The 25,164-nt window shown below is 41.7% G+C and overlaps 2 protein-coding genes across 7 annotated transcripts; one reads left to right on the top strand and one right to left on the bottom strand.

The window, feature by feature from the left end:
- The first annotated feature begins 1,622 nt into the window (after positions 1-1,622).
- Positions 1,623-19,594, top strand: stat6 (signal transducer and activator of transcription 6, interleukin-4 induced). 6 transcript variants are annotated; one of them, XM_030352645.1, is made up of 22 exons: positions 1,623-1,871; positions 2,078-2,107; positions 2,217-2,273; positions 3,382-3,531; positions 3,817-3,961; positions 9,120-9,203; positions 10,380-10,566; positions 11,191-11,291; positions 11,802-11,950; positions 12,512-12,628; positions 12,938-13,114; positions 13,881-13,968; positions 14,059-14,181; positions 14,363-14,455; positions 14,623-14,826; positions 15,262-15,356; positions 15,450-15,583; positions 15,680-15,829; positions 16,166-16,229; positions 16,374-16,427; positions 18,879-18,974; positions 19,123-19,594. In XM_030352645.1, the coding sequence occupies exons 1-22, from the start codon at positions 1,810-1,812 to the stop codon at positions 19,181-19,183; spliced, it is 2,421 nt and encodes an 806-aa protein (XP_030208505.1). In that variant the 5' UTR covers positions 1,623-1,809; the 3' UTR covers positions 19,184-19,594. The 6 variants fall into 6 exon arrangements, with proteins under 6 accessions (XP_030208505.1, XP_030208495.1, XP_030208516.1 ...); XM_030352635.1 differs by having other exon boundaries at positions 16,326-16,427; XM_030352656.1 differs by lacking the exon at positions 16,374-16,427 and having other exon boundaries at positions 1,624-1,871.
- Positions 19,595-20,548: 954 nt separating this feature from the next.
- mipa (major intrinsic protein of lens fiber a) lies at positions 20,549-24,519 on the bottom strand. Its single transcript, XM_030352688.1, is given in 5 exon segments — positions 20,549-22,596; positions 22,724-22,804; positions 23,004-23,168; positions 23,549-23,764; positions 23,766-24,519. Coding segments are annotated over 5 exon segments (792 nt in total). The 5' UTR covers positions 23,910-24,519; the 3' UTR covers positions 20,549-22,410.
- Positions 24,520-25,164: the final 645 nt, after the last annotated feature.

Raw genomic sequence — 25,164 nt, 5'->3', positions numbered from 1 at the left:
TTTCCCCATATACCGCGACCTACTGGACTACTACACAGGAGTTTGTGACAAGGACGTTGACAAGGACAAGGACGTTGGCAAATCATACTTTAAATCATACAAATAAATTCAAAGAAAAAACCAAACTAACGAAACAAAATAAACAAAATAAAACAAACTAACAAAAGAAATGAATAAATAAAAATAAGAAATATATATACTTAAGGTTAAATTCTTCTAATTAGGTTAGTATCTTTTAGCTAATTTATCAGCAATTTCATTGCCATATATTCCATGGTGGGCTGGAATCCAACAGAACTGAATAACTAAACCAAGGCTTATAATATTTAAAAGAAGATGCTTTACCAAATCACCAAATCTTCACGTATTGAATTATTTTATATTGTAACACTTGGTTCAAATCCTATTTCTTACACATGCAGCCATTTGGACACCATTCTATGATAGCTGATAACCAAGGTACACACTGTAATACTATAATCAAGAGGACATACAGGCAGTTCAAATAAAAAGAGATAGAACTTTATTGATCTGGAAACTTCATAAATATGTAAGATTGCTCCATATAATACCATAGTAACATAGTAAACGTATGTAGGCCTAAAAAATTCAGTTCAATGTTATTGCTTAAGAAACAGATTCCTTCCAACTAACTATTTTACGAAGAATGCAATCAATAATTTCTATAAAAGTAAATGTTTACATATCGACCAGCAACGAAAGTTGGAGTAGCCTACCCAAATATTGAATTGTAATACACCAACATTGTCAACTGTCATACATAGCTAACCATAACCCTGTCATACATAGCTAAACAAGCAAATGAAAATGAAATACCTACCAACGCAACTGAAATGTTAATATTAGACAATTAACAATATTATGAATCATCTCCCATAATCATTCAGGTAATCAATACGTCCGTGCCTGTTACAGCTATTTCAATGATGTGTGTTATATATCCGTGTTCAACGCCATTCATGTTAAGTAAAAGGACAAATCTCAGACTTTGGAAGTTAATGGAGTTAATGGAAGTTAATTCGGAATTTAATTTAATTCGGAAGTTAATGGAGCCGTGCACTTCAAAATAGGTCCATAGCAAGGAGCCGTTTGTTTCAGTACGGCTCCTTTCAGCTGCCCACCCAAAATCAACTGCTAATAAAACGCTTGAGGAGGCGTTTTGAAAAGAAAAAACTTACATTTTTTTAGAACAGGGTAGAAAGATAATTATGAGCCTTTGATTGATATCCAGACATTTTTTGCGGAGACACAATCCTGTTCCCCACTTGTATTGGAGTGGACGGCGATATCTACTTCTGGGCCACATGAAATGACGGACCCCCGTCCACTCCCAGCTAAAACAGCTGCAATACCAGGTTTGGCCTCTGAGCACGGGTGGATTGCGGAAGTATATGCCTATCCTGGGGCCTGATGTAGCCATGCGCCACTGAGCAGGTTTTGCATAGGAATGAATGGGCGGCCATTTTCCAGTCCGTGGTCCATCCTTTATTATGTCCATGCATTCATATGACGCTGACCACGCCTATGTTGTGTAGGCGTACACATGAGGCTGACCACGCCCATGTTGTGGAGACGTTCAGATGACGCTGAGCACGCCCATCTGGTGCGCTTTCAGTTTGGTAGAGAACTGTCGAATATAGCGCAACTGCGTGATTATAACCATATCCATGTAGTTGATTATATTTGAATAATCGCTATATATTGAACACAGACGACCATCATATTCGGCGGATATGTAGATGGCATATTAATTATAGTTAGAATATTACCTAACATGAAAATAGGCTAATGATAAACGTCATGGTTCATGTTTTACCTTTTTACACTAAGGATAACCTAAACCTAATTGGGTATGCCTCTGGATGTTGTCCCTTTATCTTTAAAATGTATTCTAACTTTTTTTTGAAGTGCGCCATTTAGTTTGAAGCTTCATAGCGTGCCTAGGAACAGGCACAGGAAATAGTTGCGCTCTTCTCACTGAGTTGGCATATTGCTCGTAATAGGGAAGTACCTACCCTACGATTTTTAACCGTGGAAGTTTCACCATATTTTACAGTTGGAGCTCGGTTCGCATTGCCTCGAAAAGGTCCGTGAAAAAGCAGGGGATCGACCCAGGAGCGTCTTACATTACAGGTTGGACACTATGGATAAATAGTGGCCCATACTGATGTATTAATTAACTTACAATTTGACAGACGTGACCCTATTTCTGGAAACGTTTTGAGGAAAGCTGATTCAACTTTCGGTGGAAGGTAAGGGATAAATATTAACAAGAGCCTGTAATTGTAGGCTATATAAAAATGGAACTATTACAGCCTACAGCCTGAATATTATTTCATGCAGATGCGTAATTGGAATTCCTAATACCTCCATGTAACTTTTCAGTTCGCTATTATATTTAGTTGATATGACGTTAGTCACAAGCTCGTTATAAGACTTGTGAAATGTTTCATTATATCGTCTGTTTTCATTATCACCTTTTGTTTTTCCAAATAACTCGTGCTATGAATACGCTGGTTATCCTAGAAGTTGTACTGCACGTTAAACTAGGCCCTAACAGTTACTTCAAAGGAAGATAACATCAAAAAGGAGCCAAAACATATTCTGTATATGTATATATAGGTAGATATAGCCTACACCGCACCGACATAGCTGATTTATCGTCGTCGTGGACTTATATTTGAGGTAGGCCTACTCTTATTTCGGAATAGGAAAGCTAAACTGCATGTTTACATTTCCTTGTTGTTGCATTCAAATCAGATCTGAAAAAAATGAAATATGTGACACATGTAGCAGGGTAAGTTAGCAATGCAGTCCTATTATAAATGGTTCTTCGAATAATAAGAATGATACCTTTAATGTATCTGATATTATGCATTTTCATGAATTATAAGGAATTGTGTTTAATGTTATGTCAAACATATTGTGATCATAATAACACGTTCCATGTAGTTCAGCCTGCTCGCTGGGAAAGTTGGATTCAAAATGTTATTTTCGTGTCAAGGTTTTGTGTGCTGCGAGTCACTAGTGCTCCCATCAGGACTGCACACATCATGTACCTCAGCACACATAATTGATAGCTGGCCGAGGCTTGGGGTATGTTCTTGGTATGAAATCCTGAAGGATCCTATTCCTCCAACATTCCTCCATCTATGATGCAAGACCCTTAGTTCATCTGGTTTAACATAAACCCAGCTATCCAAGTATGCACACGGCCTGTCTGGACAGTCTCATCGCTTATGCTAATACCTCGGTCCTTCAGTTTAGCTCTGAGGTTGTTCTTAAAATAACATCTCTGTTTCCTGTTTGGCTTGACTTTGCTATGCTAAGTAGATGATTGTTTTGTTGCGTGTGTTCCAGAGTTCCTACCGTAACCATGGCGCAGTGGGGTCTGATGAGCAAGCTGTTACGATCCATACCCACCGAGAGCATCGATGAACTTTACCCTCCAAATACCTTCCCCATCTACGTCCGATGTCTGTTGGCAGATTGGATTGAGACGCAACCATGGTATTGACAGCAAACACACAAACACACACACACACGTTACGTATGAAACAGTCACACAAAGTGAGGCATGCAAGCACACCCAAAACAGGAACAACCACTGTAACCTCAGCATGTAAAGGTGCTTTCATGCAAGGTGGGGGTTCATGAAAATGCGGAGATTGCTTAGTACACACATACAGACGCACACGTGCACATAAACATGCACATATATCATTAAGACACACTCGCAAACACAGACACTCCAACACCATTACTAAGTGTGTGTTGGTTTGTGTGTCTTCCCAGGGAGGATTTTGAGCTGGAAAAAGTGGACCAGCAATTGCAGGCGCAGACCCTACTGAACCAGATCATCATGTACCTGAGGTCAAAGGCGGAGCAGGAGACCAACGTGGTGGAGAAGATCAGGCTGATGCGCACAAGCAGCAACATGGTAAGATCTACAGCCTCCCCCATCCTCTCTGAGCGGGTTCAAGCTTGTCTTACAGCCGTCCTTGTTTGGTTTCACGGTCTTTCATTTTACATTAGTCAACGCAAATAAAGATTGCCTTAATGTATCCCTCCCGTACAGAGCACCCCTCCCCTTGCTGCATTTGTTATATCATGCAAAGAAACATTTATCAATAGTCTGTACCATTGAACAAAATTATGTGTTGCCTATCTATTCTGTTAATATTGACATATTTAATATTTCGGGACAATCTGATCCCAACCTCAAAATGATGACTGAACTGAAAGAGTAACATAGTATCAAAATGAAACAGGATCTACTGTTTATAGACGCGTGTTTGTCGTTGAGGAGAGGATAGCTGGGTGGGGAACTGAATGAGGATTTATAAATTATATTATTTGATCTGATTCTTTGATCACACTATTTGATCATTGTTCTAATAAACGCAATGCCACCAATGTGGAGGATGTCCATGATATTAAACAATCACTCGATACTGACGGAGGAGGTTCATGCTGTTCGTAAACAGCAGAACTGCATCGAGCGCTTGGTGGAGGAAGTTATAGAGCTGGGGCTACAAAACTCAAAGAAGGACAACCGGATTATGTTGCTGAAAAACAGGTTTGGTGATTTGGAACAGTATTCCAGATTGAATGACATCATTGTCACTGGTCTTGAGCCCAAACCCTGCACATATGCGCGGGCATTAACAACGCTGAACGGAGGGGAGACGAGCGAGCAGGACGCCACATCTGTGGAGCAACAGGTGACGGTGTTCCTCCACTCAAAGGGGATTGAGTTGGACAGTGTCAACATCGAGGCCTGTCACCCGCTCCCAAGGAGAAGCAAGACGGATAAACATCATAATTCAGTTTGCCAACAGGAACCACAAACGGAACTGCCGAAACAGGGAAGATGAATGAGGGCTCGGATATGTATATGAATGAAATCCTGACAAAGAAAAAGGCTGACATCGCCAGAAAGGCCAGATTCCTTGGAAAGCAGAAGAAAATTCAATCAACTTGGATGACCAACTGCAAAATATGCATCAAGCTCAACGGAACACCAGAACAAGCCAAGTATTACTCTTTAGGGACCTGGATGAACTGGATACATACCAATACGATACACCACAACAAGGTAATGGAATTCACGATTCACCATGACAATTCCTATTAACATTTTTCTGGTCGGCTTAGCTCAGGAGATAGAGAGGTTGTCGTTTAACCGAAAGGTTGCTAGTTCGATCCCCAGCTCCTCCTAGCTGAGTGTTGATGTGTCCCTGAGCAAGATACTTAAAGGAGCATTTCACCGGTGGAGGCATGAATATGGATTGAAATTGGCCCCTATATGTAGTCGAACAATAAAATAAAATTCTAATTTGGCGTCGTCTTGACAAAGGAAAGGCAGAAAGTGACTTTTTGGCGCTTGTGGATTGAAGACAACTCCCACCATGCACCACGATGCACAGCTTCGCTGGCCACTCCCGCTGATCTAGATCTCCGCCTATCGGACACCTCGCTGTTCCATCTACCAAGCTGATACCGCAAGACTGCTTGAAAATCATTTCACACAACATTTCTAGTGAAGAGTATTAGTTGGTGAACTCAGTGAATTAGTCCTCGTTTGTATTTCTTTCGAAATGGTGAACTTTTGCATGGTGCCATCTTCTATGTCAGATCCAGTACCTTCCGCCATTGTACTTCAGTTTTATCAACAGCCTCTGTTAGCTTAGCTTCAGACGCTGTGGATGTTAGTTTCTGCTGGTGAAGTCCCACCCACTGGCACTGCTCTAATAGGTCTGTAGCGTCAGTGGGTCCCACCCCCTATAGAGGGGTGGGACTAGTGCTTGTAGTCTTACGAGAATCCTCCCCTCTTACACTTCCTATTTACTTCTACGGGAAAATCGTCATATTGCGTCATCTTAAACAGGAAGTGTTGGAGATCGATACGGATCTCTCCAGTCTCTCCAGCAAATAAGGGAATGATGCACGACCATTCTAAAATATGAGTGGGTTTCTGGAATGGAAATGGGTGAAGTTTCCCTTTAACCCTAACTGCTCCTGACGGACTGTCGCCTTGCATGGTTGACTGCTGTCGGTGTGTCAATGTGTGTATTAACTGATGTAAGTTGCTTTGGATAAAAGCGTCTGCTAAATGTAAATTTATTTCTCTAACAGAACTAGAAACCTTTGCATATGCATAGCGTAACACACAACACATAGAAAATGACGTTGATTCGGAAAACAACTTACTTAACAATATAAAAAACAGCTGCAGTTATTACACAGATAGCAATTTAACGTACATTTCCAATCAGGAAACAACATGTAAATTATCCACTTATAGCAGAAGTCTATATCACAACTTCCACAGCATAGAATAATATATAAAACAGTTCAAGATCCCATTTAACATTATAACATTCTCAGAGACCTGGATCAGCACAGAGAAAGGTGTGGACTTAGGGATTGATTGCTATGAATTGTATTATACAAACAGAAGCAAAAAAGGTGGATGAGGTGTGGCTATCTGTGTGGACAAAATACTGAAATAGAAGGTGGTGGAAAACATGACAACAGTGGTTGATGATTTGTTGGAATGTGTTACAATAGAAATTTGTATGGAAAAGCCCAAGAATGTTAATGTCAGCTGTATATACAGAGCTCCCGGATCGATATTGAAATATTCAAAGATTGGATGGGAAACATGTTTACAATATCATTACAAAAGATTATGTTTAAATGCGGGGATTATAATTATAATAAAGACCTTTTGAATCCAAAAAAACATAAAATAACGGAGGAATTCATCAGTATTATATAGAGTATGGGTTTATATCCTATAACAAGACCTAGTATAATTACTTCTCATTCAGCAGCATTAATAGACAATATAGTCACAAATATTACAGAAAACAATACAGTGACCATTTGCCTGTTTTTATTGTTGATCACTGTAATTATAGGAAACCCAGTCATTTTAAATACAAAAGACTGAGAACCGAAGTAAACATAAATGCATTAAAGAATGACTTACTGAAACAGAATTGGAGGATAGTATATGAGATAGAAGATACTAACAAAGCATACAATGGATTTCTAAATGTTTTAAAATCACTTAATGACAAAAACTGTCTGGTGAAACCATACAGTGATGGACAAAAACAGATAACTAGTCCGTGGATCACTAAGGGTTTAAAAAATGCCTGCAAAAAGAGAAATACACTGTATGGAAAATTTATAAAAGAAGCAGAAAATAAATATAAGAAATATAAAAATAAATTAAACAATATAATGAGGATATTTAAGAAGAATACTATGATATCAACAAATTGTCTCTTAATTTAAACAAAACAAAGATTATGCTATTTGGAAATCATAAAACAAAGACACAAGTCCAATTGCTAATACATAAAATAAGTATAGAAAGAGTATATGAAATACAATTTCTGGCTGTGATCTTAATTCACAAAATCGTCTGGAAATCACAGATTAATCACGTTAAAGAAAAACTGGCAAAAACCATAGCAACCTTGGGAAAATCAAGATACATTCTGGACCACAATCATTACACATCTATTATACTCATATTACCATATCTGACTTACTGTGTGGCGATATGGAGAAACCTACAGCTCTTATGCACCTTACAAAAAATCAAGGATCATCAATAACGTTGGATATCTTGAAAATACCAACTCATTATTCCTTAAGTCACACTCACTGAAGCTCAGCGATATGGTTCAATTTAAGACTGCACAAATCATGTTCAAGGCAAGAAATCAACTACTTCCAGGAAACATCCAAAAACTATTTATGGACAGATTTGGGTACAATTTGAGACGGGAACTTAATTAAAAAAATTACAATTTCAGAACAACTCTTAAAAGTATGTGAATGGCTGTCGGGTGAATTGGTGGAATTGTTTAGAAAAGGAAGTAAAGCTTAGCACAAACATAATTTAGTTTAAAAAGGGGTACAAAAACAAATTTTTTGCATGGTATCGGGATGAGTGTAGGTGATTTGAGTGTGACATTAGCAACACTGATTGTACTGGATAGGTGATTTTGGTGTTTTGTTTTCTTCTTTGTTTCGTTTGTTGTTGTTATGTAAATAATTTGGTGGGAATACATAAGCTTCGGCCTCCTCCCACTCCTTTTCGGACACAGACACTACATTTATTTTATAAATTGTTAAGGGGTACAGAACGAGGGGACCCAAAAGCTTGACACAGGGAGGCGGAGAGGGAGGGAAAGGAAGTGGTGTTTATTGGGGCAGGGGTAAATGACAAGCCAGGGCTAGGCAAGTGATGGTCAGACAGGCAAGGGTTCGTTAACCGGCAGGCAGGCAGTCAGGCAGACAAGGGTTCAGTGACAGGCGGGTAGTCAGGCAGTCAATGGTTCGGCAACAGGTAAGCAGGGTGGCGGATGGAGAACTAAAGGAGAGGGAAGAGGTTTAACTAGGGAACAGGAAAAAGAGCAGACCTTAGTAAAGCGCTGGTAGGGGCCGCTACTATTTGGGTAGTAGTAAACGACGAACTGGCGCCGGCTGAAGGGAGATCGCGGCTGAAGTAGGGAGTGGAGATTGAGGATTAATGGCAGGTGTGTCGGGAGGATGAGGGCCGGTGGGGTCAAGCGACCACTAGATGGAGGTATTGGACGACGTGGCAGGAGGCGGCATAACATAAATATTGTTTATGAGACTTTATAATTATTGTTGTTTCACTTTATGTGCATGTATGGTGTGTCATACTTGCTTTTCACTTCAAAATAAAGACTAAATGAAAGGAAATGTCTGTTGCCCTAGTTCAAGAAACCTTGAAAATACCAGACAAATCGGTTGATAAGACAACCGCAATGCAAGCATTGGATTACTCATTTGATCTGGGCGGCACACTTGTAAGGTCAAAAGATGCCTGTATACACACACACACACTTCCACTCAAGTTATATACATGTCAATTCACAAATAAAATAGAAGCAAACAAAAAAGAAGAGTATAATAAAACCTTTTTTATCTAGGACCTAGTCACTCCATAACTAGTCCCTACATATTGGACTAGTCACATCAAAAACAGTATATTTGTAATGTTTTCCAGAGCACGTGTTTGACCTCATAGCATTCAACCTTCTTTGCAGGAAATGTATCGACAACAGTCCCTGAACTTCGGAGTGATGGTCCGAGACATGCTCAGGAAGGAAAGGCACCTCATCAACAACTCTGTAAGATGCATTGTTCCACAATCTGAAAAATCTAAAATTTGTCAAGCACGTTTTAGTTCTTAGTCAAAGTTTTGTTATGCCTTTAGTATACATGGTCTGTGAGGACTTTAGATTTGATCTGGGTGGCACAAAGTGCCATAAATTGTCATAAATGTTGAGTTAAGTAGAAGCGCAGAGTAAAGCATGTTACAGAAGTTATGTTTACCAATGTAATTGAAATCAGCTGAAATCCCTAAATTTCTGTCTACTGATTCTATTCGAGCGCATAGCGAGGCAAAAATCGCTAGATAGCTAAACACTATAACTTGACTGAAGTAACAATAGATAGCTCCAATGACGAGGCGGCATAAAGTCTGTTGCCAACTTGTACTAACCCATTTATTGAAGATATAGAGTTTCCTTGTGGTAAATTTGTTTCTGATAGTTTCACATCCATTATATTCAAAACGAGTGTTTACCAGCTATATTTGTTTTGTCCATCCCAAGTAAGGTATGATATATGACCTTAGTGGTTGCTGCTTTCAAGGTAGTGTGATGTGATTTTGAATTGAATTCAGAGCACCATTTCAATAAGTCTGAAGTGTAAGTGTAGGAGGGTGAGTTTTATTAACTGAGCTTAAGCATTCTGTCATGCTCATGCCAAACATTTAATACAATTTGGAATATAATGGATGTCAAATTATCACCTAATGCCCAATTTCGTAACACGCTTTACCACAAGAGGGAATGAGTTAAACAAAAATCAAGGCTGATTTACATCTAGATATAGACGATGTATACAGTTAACTGGGCAAACCAGACACATCCTTTAAAGGGGAAACCAAAATGGGAAATTATGTGGACATTTCTCTTGTTTTTTTGAAGCTTGAATCTGCATTATGTCTAATTACTCACGTGGCGCCATCATTGTACTATTTAAACATTTTTTTTAACGGCCTTTACGGCAGCATTCTGCGCTACTTTGTAAGCATTTGGGTTGTGGGCAAAGATGCATGATTAGATGCGGCTTATACTGCCAAGTGGCTTATTTGTGGTCCTTTGAAACATACAAACCCTTTTACGATCCTGTAGCAAAGAATAAAGATTTATTTGGGGATAATAGTAATAATAATATTGATAATTATATGTTTTTGAAGGAGAACCAAGAAACCCACTCAATTCCACTCAATTCTGCAGCCCCAGCAGGTAGAAATTCTTTCAACTATGCCGCCGTCTCCAAGCCAAGAACCGGCCCCAGAGGCCCCAAAAACGAGCGATGTGGACAGACTGGTGTACCAAGTTCTGTACGTCCAAGACTGCAGACAGTCTATCCACCAGCAGCAGGAGGACCTGAACTGGGACAAACAGAACCTTGAGACCATAGGTGAGTTTACCCTTTGAATCTTCCAGTACCTGAAGATTGGATTCTGATTCTTAGGGTCACAATTAGATCAGAAATTGATTGTCGTTCCAAAACAAATCCAGAGTTTAAAATCAATTCTCGGGTCAAAGGGGTGCTAATTTCAGGATGAAATCCATTCTGCTGTGGGATAAGAAAAGAGGTGTGGGGGGGATGACTCATGGGATGAGTCAATTGTGTGTAAGATCATGTCAATTTTGGAAGTTTTGAAACGTTTACGAATCATAGAAGATAAGGTTCTCGATTCCTACCTGAGGACATTATTTTCCTCAAACCATTCAACAATCACACACACACACACACACACACACACACACACACACACACACACACACACACACACACACACACACACACACACACACACACACACACACACACACATACACACACACACAACTTGTTTTCACATGTTTTTTACTACATAATCCTAGCACTAATCTATTTGAGCAACTTAATATTAGACATTTTCTTTCTATAAACACATTCTCAGCAATGTTATAATATATGTTTATTTGTTTATGTACTGGAATGTGTTACATTTCTGTAATATTGCCTGCATCTGAATTCCGCCCACTATGTTTTCAGGGCCTTCCATACAGAATGGAATGGATCCACAAAACACAGAACTCCAAAAACTCCAAAACAAGATTCAAAAGCAGGAGCATAACTTAAAAAGCCTGAGAACAGTAAGCAACGAAATACGGCATACTGAGACATTATGCACAACAGAGGGGATTCAGAAAGTTATTCCTTAGTTTAATGGGGTTTTGATGTTGTATATTTGTGTTTATTTGCAATAAATTGTCATAAATGTTGAGTTAAGTAAAAGCGCAGAGTAAAGCATGTTACAGAAGTTATGTTTACCAATGTTATTGAAACCAGCTCAAATCCCCAAATTTCTCTCTACTGATGTAGCTGATTATATCATAGTATTCTGGCACCGGAGCGCATAGCGAGGCACCAATCGCCAGATTGCTAAACACTACAACTTGACTGAAGTAACAATAGGTAGCTCCAGAGACGAGGCAGCATAACGTCTGTTGTCAACTTGTACTAACCCATTTATTGAAGATATAGAGTTTCCTTGTGGTCAATTTGTTTCTGATAGTGTGGAACTCTAAATAAACCAATGCAAGGATGACTATGAAATAATGTCAATAATACGATATTTAATATGCTGTTGTGCTGTATGGTAGAACCGGTTAGGGCAGCTGAAGAACGCAGTGGAGTCCCTGGGGCACTGCCAGGCCCGCCTCATCAGCCAGCTGAAGGCCTGGAGTTGGGAGCAGCACAAGGCCACCATAGGGCACCCGTTTAACGACAACCTGGGACCATTGCAGACCTGGTGAAGCCACAAAACCTCCACTCTCCCCCCTCCCCCCCAAATCAACGTTCTTGATGGTTGTAATGTTATGTTAGGTTTCCTAGGAATAGCAACCATCTATTGTTGACCTGTTTTCAATTGTTGAGCTGGTCTCAAGTGTCGTTTTTTCCATTTTCCTTCAGTGTGTTAGGTTGCTGGCTGACTGCATTGCATCAGGGCAAGTTGATTAGATTGTTCTTACCGTTAGCAGCTCTTTGTAGACTTTAATTAACTGTTACATCAATGCCAATACGTGATCGCTGATTACACGTATCTTGAGTCCAACAGTGGAGGGGCACTGTAGTTTCACTACTGTAGTAGATGATGCTAAGTAGGTTACATGAAGGATAATTTATTAAAATGAGATGCTAAACTTCTAATGCTAAATTAATTATTGACTACAGACAAGTAATATTTCTTGGCTGTATTGTTATTATGTTATTGTTGTATGATTATTGAGTAAATATGTTGTTCTCTCTCTCTCGCTCTCTCTCTCTTCCTCTATCTCTGCCTCTGTGCTGTCCTCTCTCTTCCCTCTTTCAGGTGTGAGCAACTGCTTGGTTTGAATGGGAAGCTGAGGCAAGAATGGATGTTGGCAGGGAATCCAATCCCAGAGTTGCAGGACATGCTGGTCACACTTCAACAGGAGCTCATTAAAAGGTTTACATTCACCCCATTTACATTTCATATATTTACATTTATTCAATCTACATTGAATCCCTGAACATTGAATCAATTCACATGTACTACTTTCACATGCATTACATTTACATTAAACACCACCTACATTGAATATATGATATATATATGATATATATGAAAATATATGAAAAAACGTCAAAAATGAACATATGACTGCATTGCTACTTGATTCGCAAGAGTTTTCATAATAAACATGCAGAGTCATCAACGCGTGTATAATTTTCTACAGTGAGCAAATTAATTTGCTAATTTGTGTCATGATCCCAGCTCTCTGCTGGTGGACAAGCAGCCTCCTCAGGTCATCAAGACGCAGTCCAAGTTCTCCACCGTCGTGCGCTACCTGCTGGGGGAAAAGATGGCTCCAGGGAAGCCGGTGGTGCTGAAGGCCCAGATCATCACAGAGGCCCAGGCCAGGCACCTGAAGCAACTCGGTGCCCTCACTAGGTGAGAGTCACCTCAGCTGGGTAGTTTGCCGATGTAAAAGCCATCTTATCTGGATATTTACCACCGGGTCCAGGTGAGAGCTGTCTAACCTGGGTAACATGCCAAGGTGAGATTCCTCTACCTAGGTGTCTTGCCCAGCTGAGAGTCCTCTAACCAGATTAACATGCCCAAGTTTGAGCTACCAAAACTGGGTACCATGCCCAGGGTAGAGGTCTCTACTTGGGTACCTTACCCAGCTGATAGTCCCCTAACCTGGTTACTCTGCCCAAGTGTGAGCCACCTAACCTGGGCACCATGCCCAGCTGAGAGCCATGAAGTATTTTTGTCATTGGCCACACAGAGAAGGAGGAAGTACTTGGAAGGAGGCCAGTGTTCCTGTGATAAAATTGCCCCTTGGCAATCGTAGAAGATATTGAGATAAGGTTTTGGGATTATGGCTTCAAGAGAACCGGTTCCTTCTGTGCCATAAAACCTAAAATCATATGCTATGTAATGCCTTAAACATTATATGCAATGTGCAATCTACAAGTGTTTGTGAAAGGCTTGAAGACCGCAAGTTGAATCAAATGACCAATTTCACAAGGAAATTGCATCACTTATTTAAAATATTCAACTACAAAGAGAACTATTACAAAAGCAATTATACGTAAATATTACCGCTGTTAATACATTTACCTGAGAGTGAGTTTGAGTTAATTTTTGTGAGAATTACTCTGTTGACTATTCAAATAATACTTTTCATGGGGCTCCTCTTCTGTAATCTCAGTGACAATGTTGGAGAGCTGATCAACAATACGGCCATTTTGGAGCACCACCCCACTAGCAAGAGCACATGCGCCACCTTCAGGAACATGGTGGGTATTGCGTGCAATTCCCTGAGGCCAAAAAACTTTTTTTTGAATAATATTACATGTTGTTAATGTTGTTTTTTGTTGTTGCAATAGTCTGTTAAGAAGATCAAGAGGGCAGACCGGAAGGGAACAGAGTCTGTGACTGAGGAGAAATTTGCCATCCTCTTCTCCACAGATATCAACATTACTGGTTGTGACACTCCCTACAGGATACAGGTAGTGCTTTTTGTGTCATAGCCCTCACTGTTCCCCTGGTGTGTTGCAACTAACCACAAGCAAAGGGGAATATGGAGGGTTGGCTAAGTCAAGGTTGTTTATAGGGCTTTTTTGGTGAATAAAGGAAACCATCTTTTGTAGCAGAGGAAACCATTTCTAAATACCCAACTTGTGTCTGTAGATAATCTCAGTGCCGGTGGTTGTCATTGTTCATGGCAGTCAAGAAATCAACGCCATGGCCACCGTTATCTGGGACTGTGCCTTTTCCGAACCAGTGAGTGGCATGTGAATATATATCCTGTTAAATCACAAGCATGGAAATAAATGTAATATGTTACAAATACACACATCATGTTTCATGTCATGGGGATTTGGATGCCAATAAGTGCAAGGGTTTGTTTGTAAGCAATGTCAGACTCACCTGTTTGATGATGTCATCAGGACAGGATACCGTTTGTGGTGCCGGACGGCGTGCCCTGGAAGCTAATGTGTATGACCCTCAACAGTAAATTCATGTCTGAGGTGCAGACGCAGCACTGCCTCAACCAGTACAATCTGCACTTCCTGGCGCAGAAGATATTTGATCAGCCAGACATCTCTGGAGAATTCGGTAAAATGATGGTGTCCTGGGCACAGTTTAATAAGGTAAACGGCCCTTTTCCCCCTACAAACGCGTGTGCGCGCACACACACACACACACACACACACACACACACACACACACACACACACACACACACACACACACACATACACATACACACACACACAAATGCACACGTTAAAGCCACAGAGAGTTGCTGACATGTAGAACATCATGTGCCCACTCCCCCTTCTGCACTCACACAGGCGCACACACAAATGTTTAAGGGTACGAGACTGGAATACTTCGCTAGCACTTCGGACGACAACCTTGAGAATCGGCCGCACCAACAGAGACGGACTTTAAACTAACCGACGCACTCATGCACAAACGCATACATACACGCACGCACGCACGCACGCACGCACGCACACACACACACACACACACACGTATGAGCTCCCCCTGGTTCATAAGCATGTGTTTTCATATTGCAGGAGATGCTCCCAAGTCGTCAGTTCACATTCTGGCAGTGGTTCGAGGGAGCCATGGAACTGACCAAAAGGCACCTCAAGGCCTACTGGAGCGAAGGGTGGGTGGGGACGTGGGCAATATAGCGGAGATCTTATACGATACATACTGTTTATTATAGACAACCTCATGTCTGCTGCTACAACTCCACCAGGGTCATCTTTGGCTTCATCGGCAAGCAGCATCTCCACCTGATCCTGAAGGACAGGCCCAACGGGACCTTCCTGCTCCGCTTCAGCGACTCGGAGATCGGCGGTATCACCATCGCCTACGTGGCGGCCAGTGAGAGTGAGTGATTTGAGTCGTCGGTCAAACTCTTTAATCCGTTCATCGACTGTGATATATTAATCTGATTTATGAACACACACACACACAACCACACAGACGGGGGACAGAAGATCCAGAACATTCAGCCCTTCTCCAAGAGAGACCTGGAGATCCGTTGCCTCGGCAACCGCATCATCGACATCGAAAGCCTAGCGTTTCTGTACCCTGATTATCCCAAACACGGGATATTCGAAAAGTACTACACAGGTAAACCCCCCCCCCCCCCGTCCCTACCACCTCTCTGCTCCTTCATTTTAATGATTATGAACATAATATGTGTATACTATGTATGGATATATACTTATTGTATGTTGTACATCCTGAAAATAGTACTTAGAATTGTGCCGCGTCTTATCCTATACGGGTTATCCTAGTGATTGTGAATGCTTCTAGTTTCTATGAACATCTTTACTGTGCTGACAGCGATGTATGGTTGTTTCTCTTTCTTCTTTGAAATGTACTAACTGTAAGTCGAGTTGGATAAAAGCGTCTGCTAAATGGCCTCAATGTGAATGTCCTGACGGCGGGCTCTGTTGTTGACAGACGACCCGTTGCCGTCTCGAGAGGGAGGCTACATCGGCGTGAGGCTCCAAACCAAAGTGGACGCGTAAGCCAGCTACAGCTATCTGTGCCAACGTCAAGTGTCCGCCAATCAGCCTGCATGTTTTTTATGTGTCTTTTGGTTTGTTGTTGTTGTACATAGGGAAGTTGCCCCGGCCTCATCTAATCTTCCCTGTAATACCCCCCGCAGCGAAATGCCGGATATGAGTCCTCGGAGGCTAGTACAACCTCTAACCTCGCCCTTGTGAGTCAGAAACACTGGCTCACCTGAAACCTCTGTGCAGGGGGGCGGGAGACAACTGTGCATGCAGGGACATGAGCAGGGCCCTTTTTCCTTGCAGGCTGGATTTCCAGGGTATCCAGATATGTTATTTAGGGGGCAGTATTGTCGGTTTCAGATACCTTCCTACCTAACTATGATTTAGATGACCCTCTGTTCAGTTGCCGTGGCAACTCATGCTGTGTGGGCCTCACCTGGAGCTTCCCTGGTACAGAGCAGGTTAGCTGCAAGATTACCCTGCCAACTACACATTTGGGACTTCTTTCTAATGCCTCATTGGTTAAGTTATAAGCTATTCCAATTCGTATTGCTTTTCCCTCTTTGTTAATAATATAGCGCAACAATAAATTTGACTTGACGTGTCAAAATTGAAGGAATAGGGGATTTCTATACTGCTCCAACCACGCATAAAGTAGAGTATTATTAGATGATTTGTGATGATGTATCACTTACATGACAAAAGAACAGGTTTTCCCGTTGGAGGTGTTGGAGATGGCTGGTTTCGGCTTTGCGCACTGATTGCTCAATTAGAATTAGGGCATTTAGCAGACGCTTTTATCCAAAGCGACTTACATCGTTTAATACACACATTGCACACCAACGGTTAAGTCAACCATGCAAGGCGACAGCCAGCTCGTCAGGAGCAGTTAGGGTAAGAGTGCACTCACACTAGGCCATCTGTTTTCACACCTAACCGTGCTCAAATCTGCACACTCAGTATGAGTGTGGCCAATCTGGCCAGGCCGGGCCAATTTGGCCACTTGGGAGAGGTGTGCTGCTACGGTACGGGCCGCTACGGTACAGATGCTAATGAGCCGACACGCGCACAGGCACGGCTACGCAACCTGAGCTGGATGACGTATAGTCCATGCGACGACCACGGACATAATTAAGGCGACGAGCCTTCTTTCCCATTAAACGGTAAACATATATCCAAATAAGCAACAGACTCAGCAAAGTGTGAACTGTGTTTTCTGTGTTGTTGTCCATTGTTGTTAAAACTCTGACTGGCGGCAGACTTTATTATGGTCCATGCAGCGGACGCTTGGTGATGACGTGTTACTTACGACGTGATGACGTATGTTCAAGAGCCTACTGTGGCCAGGCCACAGTTGCGACGGCCAGGGGCCACGGCCAGATGGCCTAGTGTGAGTGCAGGCCAGAGAACAATGGGGCCATTTGAGCACGGTTAGGTGTGAAAACTGCCAACGGCCACGGCCAGATGGCCTAGTGTGAGTGCACCCTTATCTTGCTCATGGACACATCAACACTCAGCTAGGAGGAGCTGGGGATCGAACTAGCAACCTTTCGGTTACAAGACAAGACAACTGCTCTGACTCCTGAGCTAAGCCGACCCGTCCTGCTCATCCTGCTCAATGTGCAACATGTGTGCAGCCTCACCCAGCCTAAAAGTCCAATCGTCCAACCATGGTTATCGGCCTGGGGGCTATCGTATTAGACAGAAAACCACCAGAGATTGAACGTAAACCTTTTAACCTTTCACATTGTTTTGTAATGTCAATGGATGCATGATGTTTAAAGTATTGCCACACAGTAGGTTTCAGTAAACGTATGCTTAACTTTTCCACAAATATAAATAGATTAACAAAACTATTAGAATTAACAGTAACATTGAAATAAGTCGTTGTGAAACGGGTAATCCTGAAAGTACACAGCAGTGTTCGATTTATTCAGAGTTACATGATCTTGGGCTTAACAAAGTTACACTTAAACAGGTCCTATCCTGCTCATGGAATGATACCCACTGCACTTCCTCTCCTCACCTGACCTCTTCCTGTTAAGCAAGACTTTGTTTTCTGCCTTGCTTTGTCATGCTTGTATGCCGAGATCTCTTTCAATTTAAAATTGCCTTACCCAGATTCAGACAGTTGTTTAATTCCATTCTCATCACTGTGCGTCCAGAAGGGGAGTTTGCTTGAATAGCATATGTTTTCTGTTAGCTGTTTCAATTGACTCGCAGAGTGGCCGTAGCCTTGCTCCTTTTGGGAACAAATTAAAATGGTATTCCCCTAACATTAACAGGAGCTGCGCTACTGTAACTCTACAAGTCAATGCGGCTACACAGGATAACTCACCTTCTGAACGTACAATGATGGATTTGGAATTCAAAACGTAGTCTGAATCTGGGTAAGTAAGGCAAACAACAATTTGAAGATATCTCGGTGAATCCCTTTATTGTATGTTTGAACTCCCATGTAATGGCTGTCCTCCCGCCTGCCTGTTCAGAATGGAATGCTGCATTTTAAGTATAGAAACGAACTGTTCACCGGAAACGCCAAACAATGTAATAAAGAGGATTTCAACTGCTGGGGAATGCTTTGGGGGACTGGTTCAAGGTATAGGCCACGGTTGCTGAATTGCTGCCCTTTATGTTATTGTATTTCTCTCCGGCAGACAACCGTTCCCGGGGAATTCATTTGGAGCTGACTCTTCAGGCGGAGCAGCAGGGTTCAACTTCATTGACCCCATTGGAATCTACCCTCCAGAAATGTAATTGGACACAAAATATTTACTATATGCAATACACATTATACTACAAATTTTCAAAATATCAGTGTATTACACTAGTGCTTGTTTTGACATACGCGCGTGTGTGTGTGTGTGTGTGTGTGTGTGTGTGTGTGTGTGTGTCCTACAGGCCTCCGCCTACAAATATGGATGTGGATTATGATTTTATTGAAAAGTTAATACAGGAATAGGGAAGTAGGAGATATGTCTTCAATGGAAACACTCTGTATGACGGTGTGGATGCGATAGTGTTATACTGATGTACTTCCACCGCTTTGGCCATCACTTACTAACAGGTACAACTGAAGATGATACATTCACATACAGTGTGAAACTGGTTGTGGATAAGGTATTAGTTGAGGATCTGATAATATGATGTAGTGAATAAAATCACTGCATTAACAGAACTTTACTTTCCAGGTCATATGATAATGAGGTATTATTATTAAATTGGCATTACCATGTTTGTTTAACTGCCTATATGTCCATCTTTTGTATAAATAAGGTATAAGGTATAAACTACTGTATACATTGCTATGCTTATAAACTATGCACATATTTAGCAGTTATTGGAACACATAAATTAAAACATGTTTTCTCTGGATTGGCAAAGACTTCCTTATCTTATGAACATTGCAGGTTTATGTTGTACTTGTACATTTCTTGAGTTCATTTTTAATGAATCAAGTAGCAATATTTTCATCTAAAGAAGCGGGAAAAGCCAATGATACACTTTGCAATTTGTTATATTATGTTTTGTATCCATTTAAGAGGATTCGTTTTGGGTTCATACAGTTCACTTAAAATATTGTTGTAAATATGTTTTATCAACAGATTTTTTTCACTTCAGGCAAGCTTTTCTTCACATATCTTATGTGGCTATACTGAGAATTAAACTTGGTTTTAACTGTAACTTAAGCCGTAAAATTATACAAATTGAAATGTATAAAGGACATTTTACTTTTTAGAGCAGCAGATATATTGCAATTCTAGAGATAAACTAAGATACATTTTCCACAACCGATCACAACCGTACATTGATCCTGACTTATTAACCTTGGTTACCTTTAATTTGAACATAGTACAGTTGAATTTCTATGTTTTGTCAAGCTCAGATAAATTATATTCATAGTTGAGGAGTTAGAATCTCCTCACTCCTTTACCCAATTCAATCATACACGTTCCTTTTGCATGCTTACTCAATGCTCTCCTTTGATATATCATTTTTATTTTTTATTTTTTTTATGATATGTATAATTATGAATATTTCAGTAATATTTTATAAATTTTTAAAATAAAACTTTCTTAACTATCAAAACCATGGTTGGCTGATTAAACTATTTCAGGGAAACAGGCAGTGCCGGCAACTGATGGCCATTTCTAAGAAGGTACATTTTTTAAAAGGGCTACCAGCATAACTGTGAGAACTTGATGGTTTAAAGTATAAAAAGTACAAGAAAATATTGTAGCCAGAGATTTTGGATATTTTACATAAGAATAATGAATCCATGGCAGTCTGGTTAGAAAGGTGTGTTCTAAAGCAAATTGACTATCCATTGAACCAAGGCAGATTGTATTTCACATATCAGTGAATCACATTGGCATATCTTCCATAATCCATCATCCAAAGAGGAGACACTGTATAACTTGAATACTATATGGTTGATCCATCGCCTTTTCATAATCAAGGTAAATCTTAAAAAAAAAGAAAACTTTACACTGTACATCACAAAGCCTTTCCATTAGAAAAACAATTTGAAGGTCAACAAAAGTCACTAAAATTAAAACTAAAGCTGGAAAAATCAAACTAAAAGCTAAAGAAAAGAAAGCGGAAAGAGATAAAAGCTTACACGTCTGGTTTGGTAATTGCTTTGTTGAATGGCAACTGTTGTCCCAGTGTCAACTTCCTCTTTCCCAAAATGATACTCCTAGCAGCATTATATGTCCCTTCAAAAGAACAGAACAAAATGGCCATCATGTAAACAAAGGAAGCAAGGGTAAATATGGAGGGGATGCAAAGCCAATGTGAAGCTTCACCTTCAAGTTTCATTCACTCTCGTCTTTAAAAATACAGGCACGCATTTCCAGTAGAAACCAAAGATGTTTGTTGATCTCAAGGTGACCCCTGTTAATTAGAGTGGGGTTCATTCAATCTTCTTCAAATGTAAACCAATAGAAGCCACTGGAAGAAGTCACAGCACTCTTATTTTAACCACATGAACTGAAATAACTAAAAATAACTCTTTATGTCGTCAAAAAGAAACACAATCCAGTAGTAAAGCTAATTCCACATTAAAGTGTGTTGAATTTCTTTGTTTTCTTCCATGGCATACAAGCAAAAGGAAAGGCAAACCAACTGTCACACACCTGTACATGGATCTATAATAACCAATGATCTAATCGCTAAAAAAGGACATCATCACAAATGCTGCATAAATCATACTGATTTGGAACAAAATCACTTAAATCCATATAATAAAAAAGACGTCAGGTAGCCAAATAATTCTGCAGTTATTGTGTAAACATTTGAAAAGGTATTAAAGATTAAGCTCAGAAACGACCAGATGGTTGACTGATTTGTGTGTTTATTTTCATATAAATGTGTGTGCGTGCCCAGAAGTTGCATTATTTATGTAATTATGGGAATTGGATTAAAAGGCTTAACATCATCCTATCTAAAGAAAAGATCCTCAAAAATACTGGATGTTGCGCTGGTTAAACTATTAAGTTAGCGGGAGGCAAGGCTGCATATTCTCTCAGATAAACTTGCGCGTTAAATTAAAACACAAAAGCATTGAACAAATAGGATGTTTTGGCCACAATAGCCTCAAAATAAAAACTTTTGATTGGGGACAACCACATACAGCCACACACACACACACACGCACACACACAAACACACACGCATGCACGCACATGCACGCCCTCAACACACGTAAAAAAAATGAAATATTTGCAGTCAAAAAAAACCTGGAAACTTCTGGAAAGTAAAAAACATGATAATTTACCCAAAGATGTTGTGAACAAAACGAAAACTGGATAAAAACTGGAAAAAACATGCAGAACGCATGCAGAACTGCCCTAATGTAGCATCACTCCTAGCAGATAAAAGAGAGGTCGAAAGGGAAAGACAGAGCAGGGGGTGAGAGAGAAAATTGGATCAATCATCAGATCAATGTAAATGTTCTTTTTTTGAGGGGGGGGGGGGGGGGTAACAGCATAGTTCGACTACTCTGTAAAAGACACCAGGGGTCTAGGTATGGCCATTGGTGGGTCTGACATAGGGGGGAGTTGGAGGTCTTTGTCTCGAGCCATGGGGGGGGGGGGGGGGGGGCAAGGAGCTTTAGAGTGTGGGTTGGTGGATGAAGGTCGAGGGGGAGAGGGTTGTAAGAAAGTGGATATCTCGGTGTTCCCGGGCTTATAGGGCCTGGGTCTTGAGCTCGGTGGGGTCCCCCCTGGGGTCCTGCTGGCCCTCAGCCTCTGGGGGCCGGGTTCCCTTCAGCGTGGCCAGCCTCTCGGAGAGGTTGCGCATGCGGGGGAACAGCATGAAGTCGTACACCAGAGCTCCCATGGCTCCACCAATCATGGGTCCCACCCAGTACACCTATGGAGAGGCAAAGACAAACAGGAAAGGGGGTTGAGTTAGTGAAGTCACTGGATTGCAGGCTGCCCCTCACCTACATTGGACACATTTCTTCAGGGGATGGATGCTAAATCGCAGACTGTCCTACCCAGTGGTTGACGAAATTCCTGACCAAGACGGCAGGGGCGAAGGACCTGGCTGGGTTCATTCCTGCTCCGGTGTAGTACATCTGAAGAGACGGGACAACAACCAACATCATGTTAATAATGGGAGCCAAGCGACGTGTGTGTGTGTGTGAAAGCCAAGGGCTCCGATTCAAATCCCTGCATTCTGTGTTTCCTCAACACCTTCTACTTGCCAGCAAGATCTTTATTTTGAATCCCGAGACTAAAACGCTTCGCTGATCTCATACAGCCGCCGCAACCTACCCCAAGAAGATGTCCCATGAGCACAGAGAAGCCGATGGACAGGGCGGCAGAGCCCAGGCGGCCGTTGCGCCTCTCGTCGGTCACGGCGAAGATGCAGATCACCAGCTGCATGGTGAGGAACACCTCCATGGTGGTGCCCATGCCCAGGCTGATGCCCGGCTGCAGCTGTAGGAGGGCAGAGGAGCAGAGGAGGACATTAGGGAGGAGATCACGGACTGGTTGGATGTGGGGCCTATGCCGCTGTCATAATGGATGTCTATGTGTGACACAGGCCACGTATTTGGATGACCTCATATGTAGACCCATAACAACGCTATAGTAGTTAACGACCATAATAATGTCAAATTGCATTGGGTCATTTACCCCTCTGAAACTCTTGTAACAAGCCATGAATTGCACACGTTTAATGGGAACATTGGATCTGATCTATGGCATTTAATGTTAACGAGTTAAAAAGTGTCTTGACGGTGTATGCGTTTCCCAGAGGCGACAGTGTTGGCGTGACAACAGCTCGAGCCCTGGGACTGCGGCGACGGCCCTCTTACCGTGTTGAGTGCCAGGTTGCCCCTCATGTTGTTAGGGGTGACGCCGTACAGCACCGCGGCTCCGGCCAGGGCTCCCAGACACTGGGCCACCATGTAGAAGAAAGCACGGAACAGGGACATCTGGGAGCCGATCAGGTAGGCAAAGGTGACCGCCGGGTTGATGTGTCCTCCACTGATGTGGCCGATTGACTGGATGAGTGTGGCCGCGGCCAGCCCCGAAGCAGAAGGCTACGTGGAGAACGTTGTGCGGCCCGGTGGTCCAGCGCAAGGCTGCGCCCAACCCGAAGAACACGAAGAACATGGTGCCGTAGAACTCGGCGAAGACCGCCCGCCAGAACGACATGGACCGGAACTCCCACATAATGATCAACCAAAGAAAAACAATGGAGGGATGGAAAGGTTGCAAGAGACTCTTCCGACGAAAAATCTGATGAAAGGAGTGTTCTCCTTTAGAATAAGCTCCTTTGGTGGGTCTTCTTGATCACTGAGGATGGAAGAACGTTGGAAAACAGACAGCACGCAAACTACGAAAAACTGTTCCTACAACAGAGACTGTCTCTCTAAACCCGAGTGGGACAGCACGTACACTGCTCCACATACAACTCTCTGTACGCGTGGGATCCGCAGACTGGTCAGGTAATGTGGCTGTGAGGCTTTTCTAGTGCAGTCTGTCATTCATAGAGAGCTGCTGGTCGATGCGGCGAAGTGAGCCTCTGTGCATCTATGTATACCAACCCTGCTAGTGATTAGTAGAATAACATGGATAGATAGACAAACGTTAAGCATGTCCTGCAGACATTCAGCCTCTATGCCAGAGCAGGGTGAGCCGACCGGGCTTTTTATAACGATGTCGGGCCGTGGCCACTCCACCGGGCCCAGGGGAGGGGTCACCGCAACAATGCTGCAAATCAAAACAAAATCCCCTCTAGTCTGTCTGCCTGACCTCTCTCTCCCTCCGCTCGCACCACAGATCACCCTGAACATGAACTAGCCCCCCATCCCTACAAAGGAATCGACACATGGTAACCCCCTGCTCATGGTCTCGAAAGCACCCCACCTCTAACTTAAATGAATAGATGAATATCAATTTTGTAATTAAAGGATATTTGGCAGAGCGAGGCGCTTGGACATGAAGTAAAAGCGTTGAGTGAGTTAATAAAGTATTTTTTATTGGGGTTGGTATAGCTGGGCAAATACTCGGTGCAAGGAGTTTGTGATTATTATTTGCAGTTCTTTGAGGGTGACACATAGCATGTGAGCGAGGACTACATGTGTGAACAAACAGACAAACATTGATCTGGTCCCTTATCACAGCTTCCTTCAAGATTTGAATGTAATATACAGTAAGAATGTTATTGAGCATTAACTAGTGGATTGCACAATACCTCTATAAATTGCCATACAATTGACACAATAAACACGACTGACACAGCAACATCCAAAAACAACTATTTCACGGTATATTTTACCCGATTATCATGATAAACAAATCACATTCAACATAGGTCTGAAACTAAACTGATAACCAAAATTGGACTTCTCAATTGATATTCTGTATTGGGGTACAAGTGGTTTCGTGGCAGCAGAACTGATTAGGCAGAGATTTACATTGTGTG

Source organism: Gadus morhua, chromosome 1, assembly GCF_902167405.1.
Source record: "Gadus morhua chromosome 1, gadMor3.0, whole genome shotgun sequence".
In the NCBI taxonomy this organism is placed as follows: domain Eukaryota; kingdom Metazoa; phylum Chordata; class Actinopteri; order Gadiformes; family Gadidae; genus Gadus; species Gadus morhua.
This window is presented reverse-complemented; position numbering and strand designations above follow the sequence as displayed.

What these genes read in the sequence shown, in the direction of transcription:
- stat6 (XM_030352635.1), top strand. Translation starts at nt 1,810, where the DNA reads ATGATAAACGTCATGGTTCATGTTTTACCTTTTTACACTAAGGATAAC. An exon ending in GATAACCTAAACCTAATTGG is followed by an intron (nt 1,872 to 2,077) that starts GTATGCCTCTGG and finishes CATATTTTACAG; the next exon opens with TTGGAGCTCGGTTCGCATTG. An exon ending in CTACGTGGCGGCCAGTGAGA is followed by an intron (nt 15,584 to 15,679) that starts GTGAGTGATTTG and finishes ACAACCACACAG; the next exon opens with ACGGGGGACAGAAGATCCAG.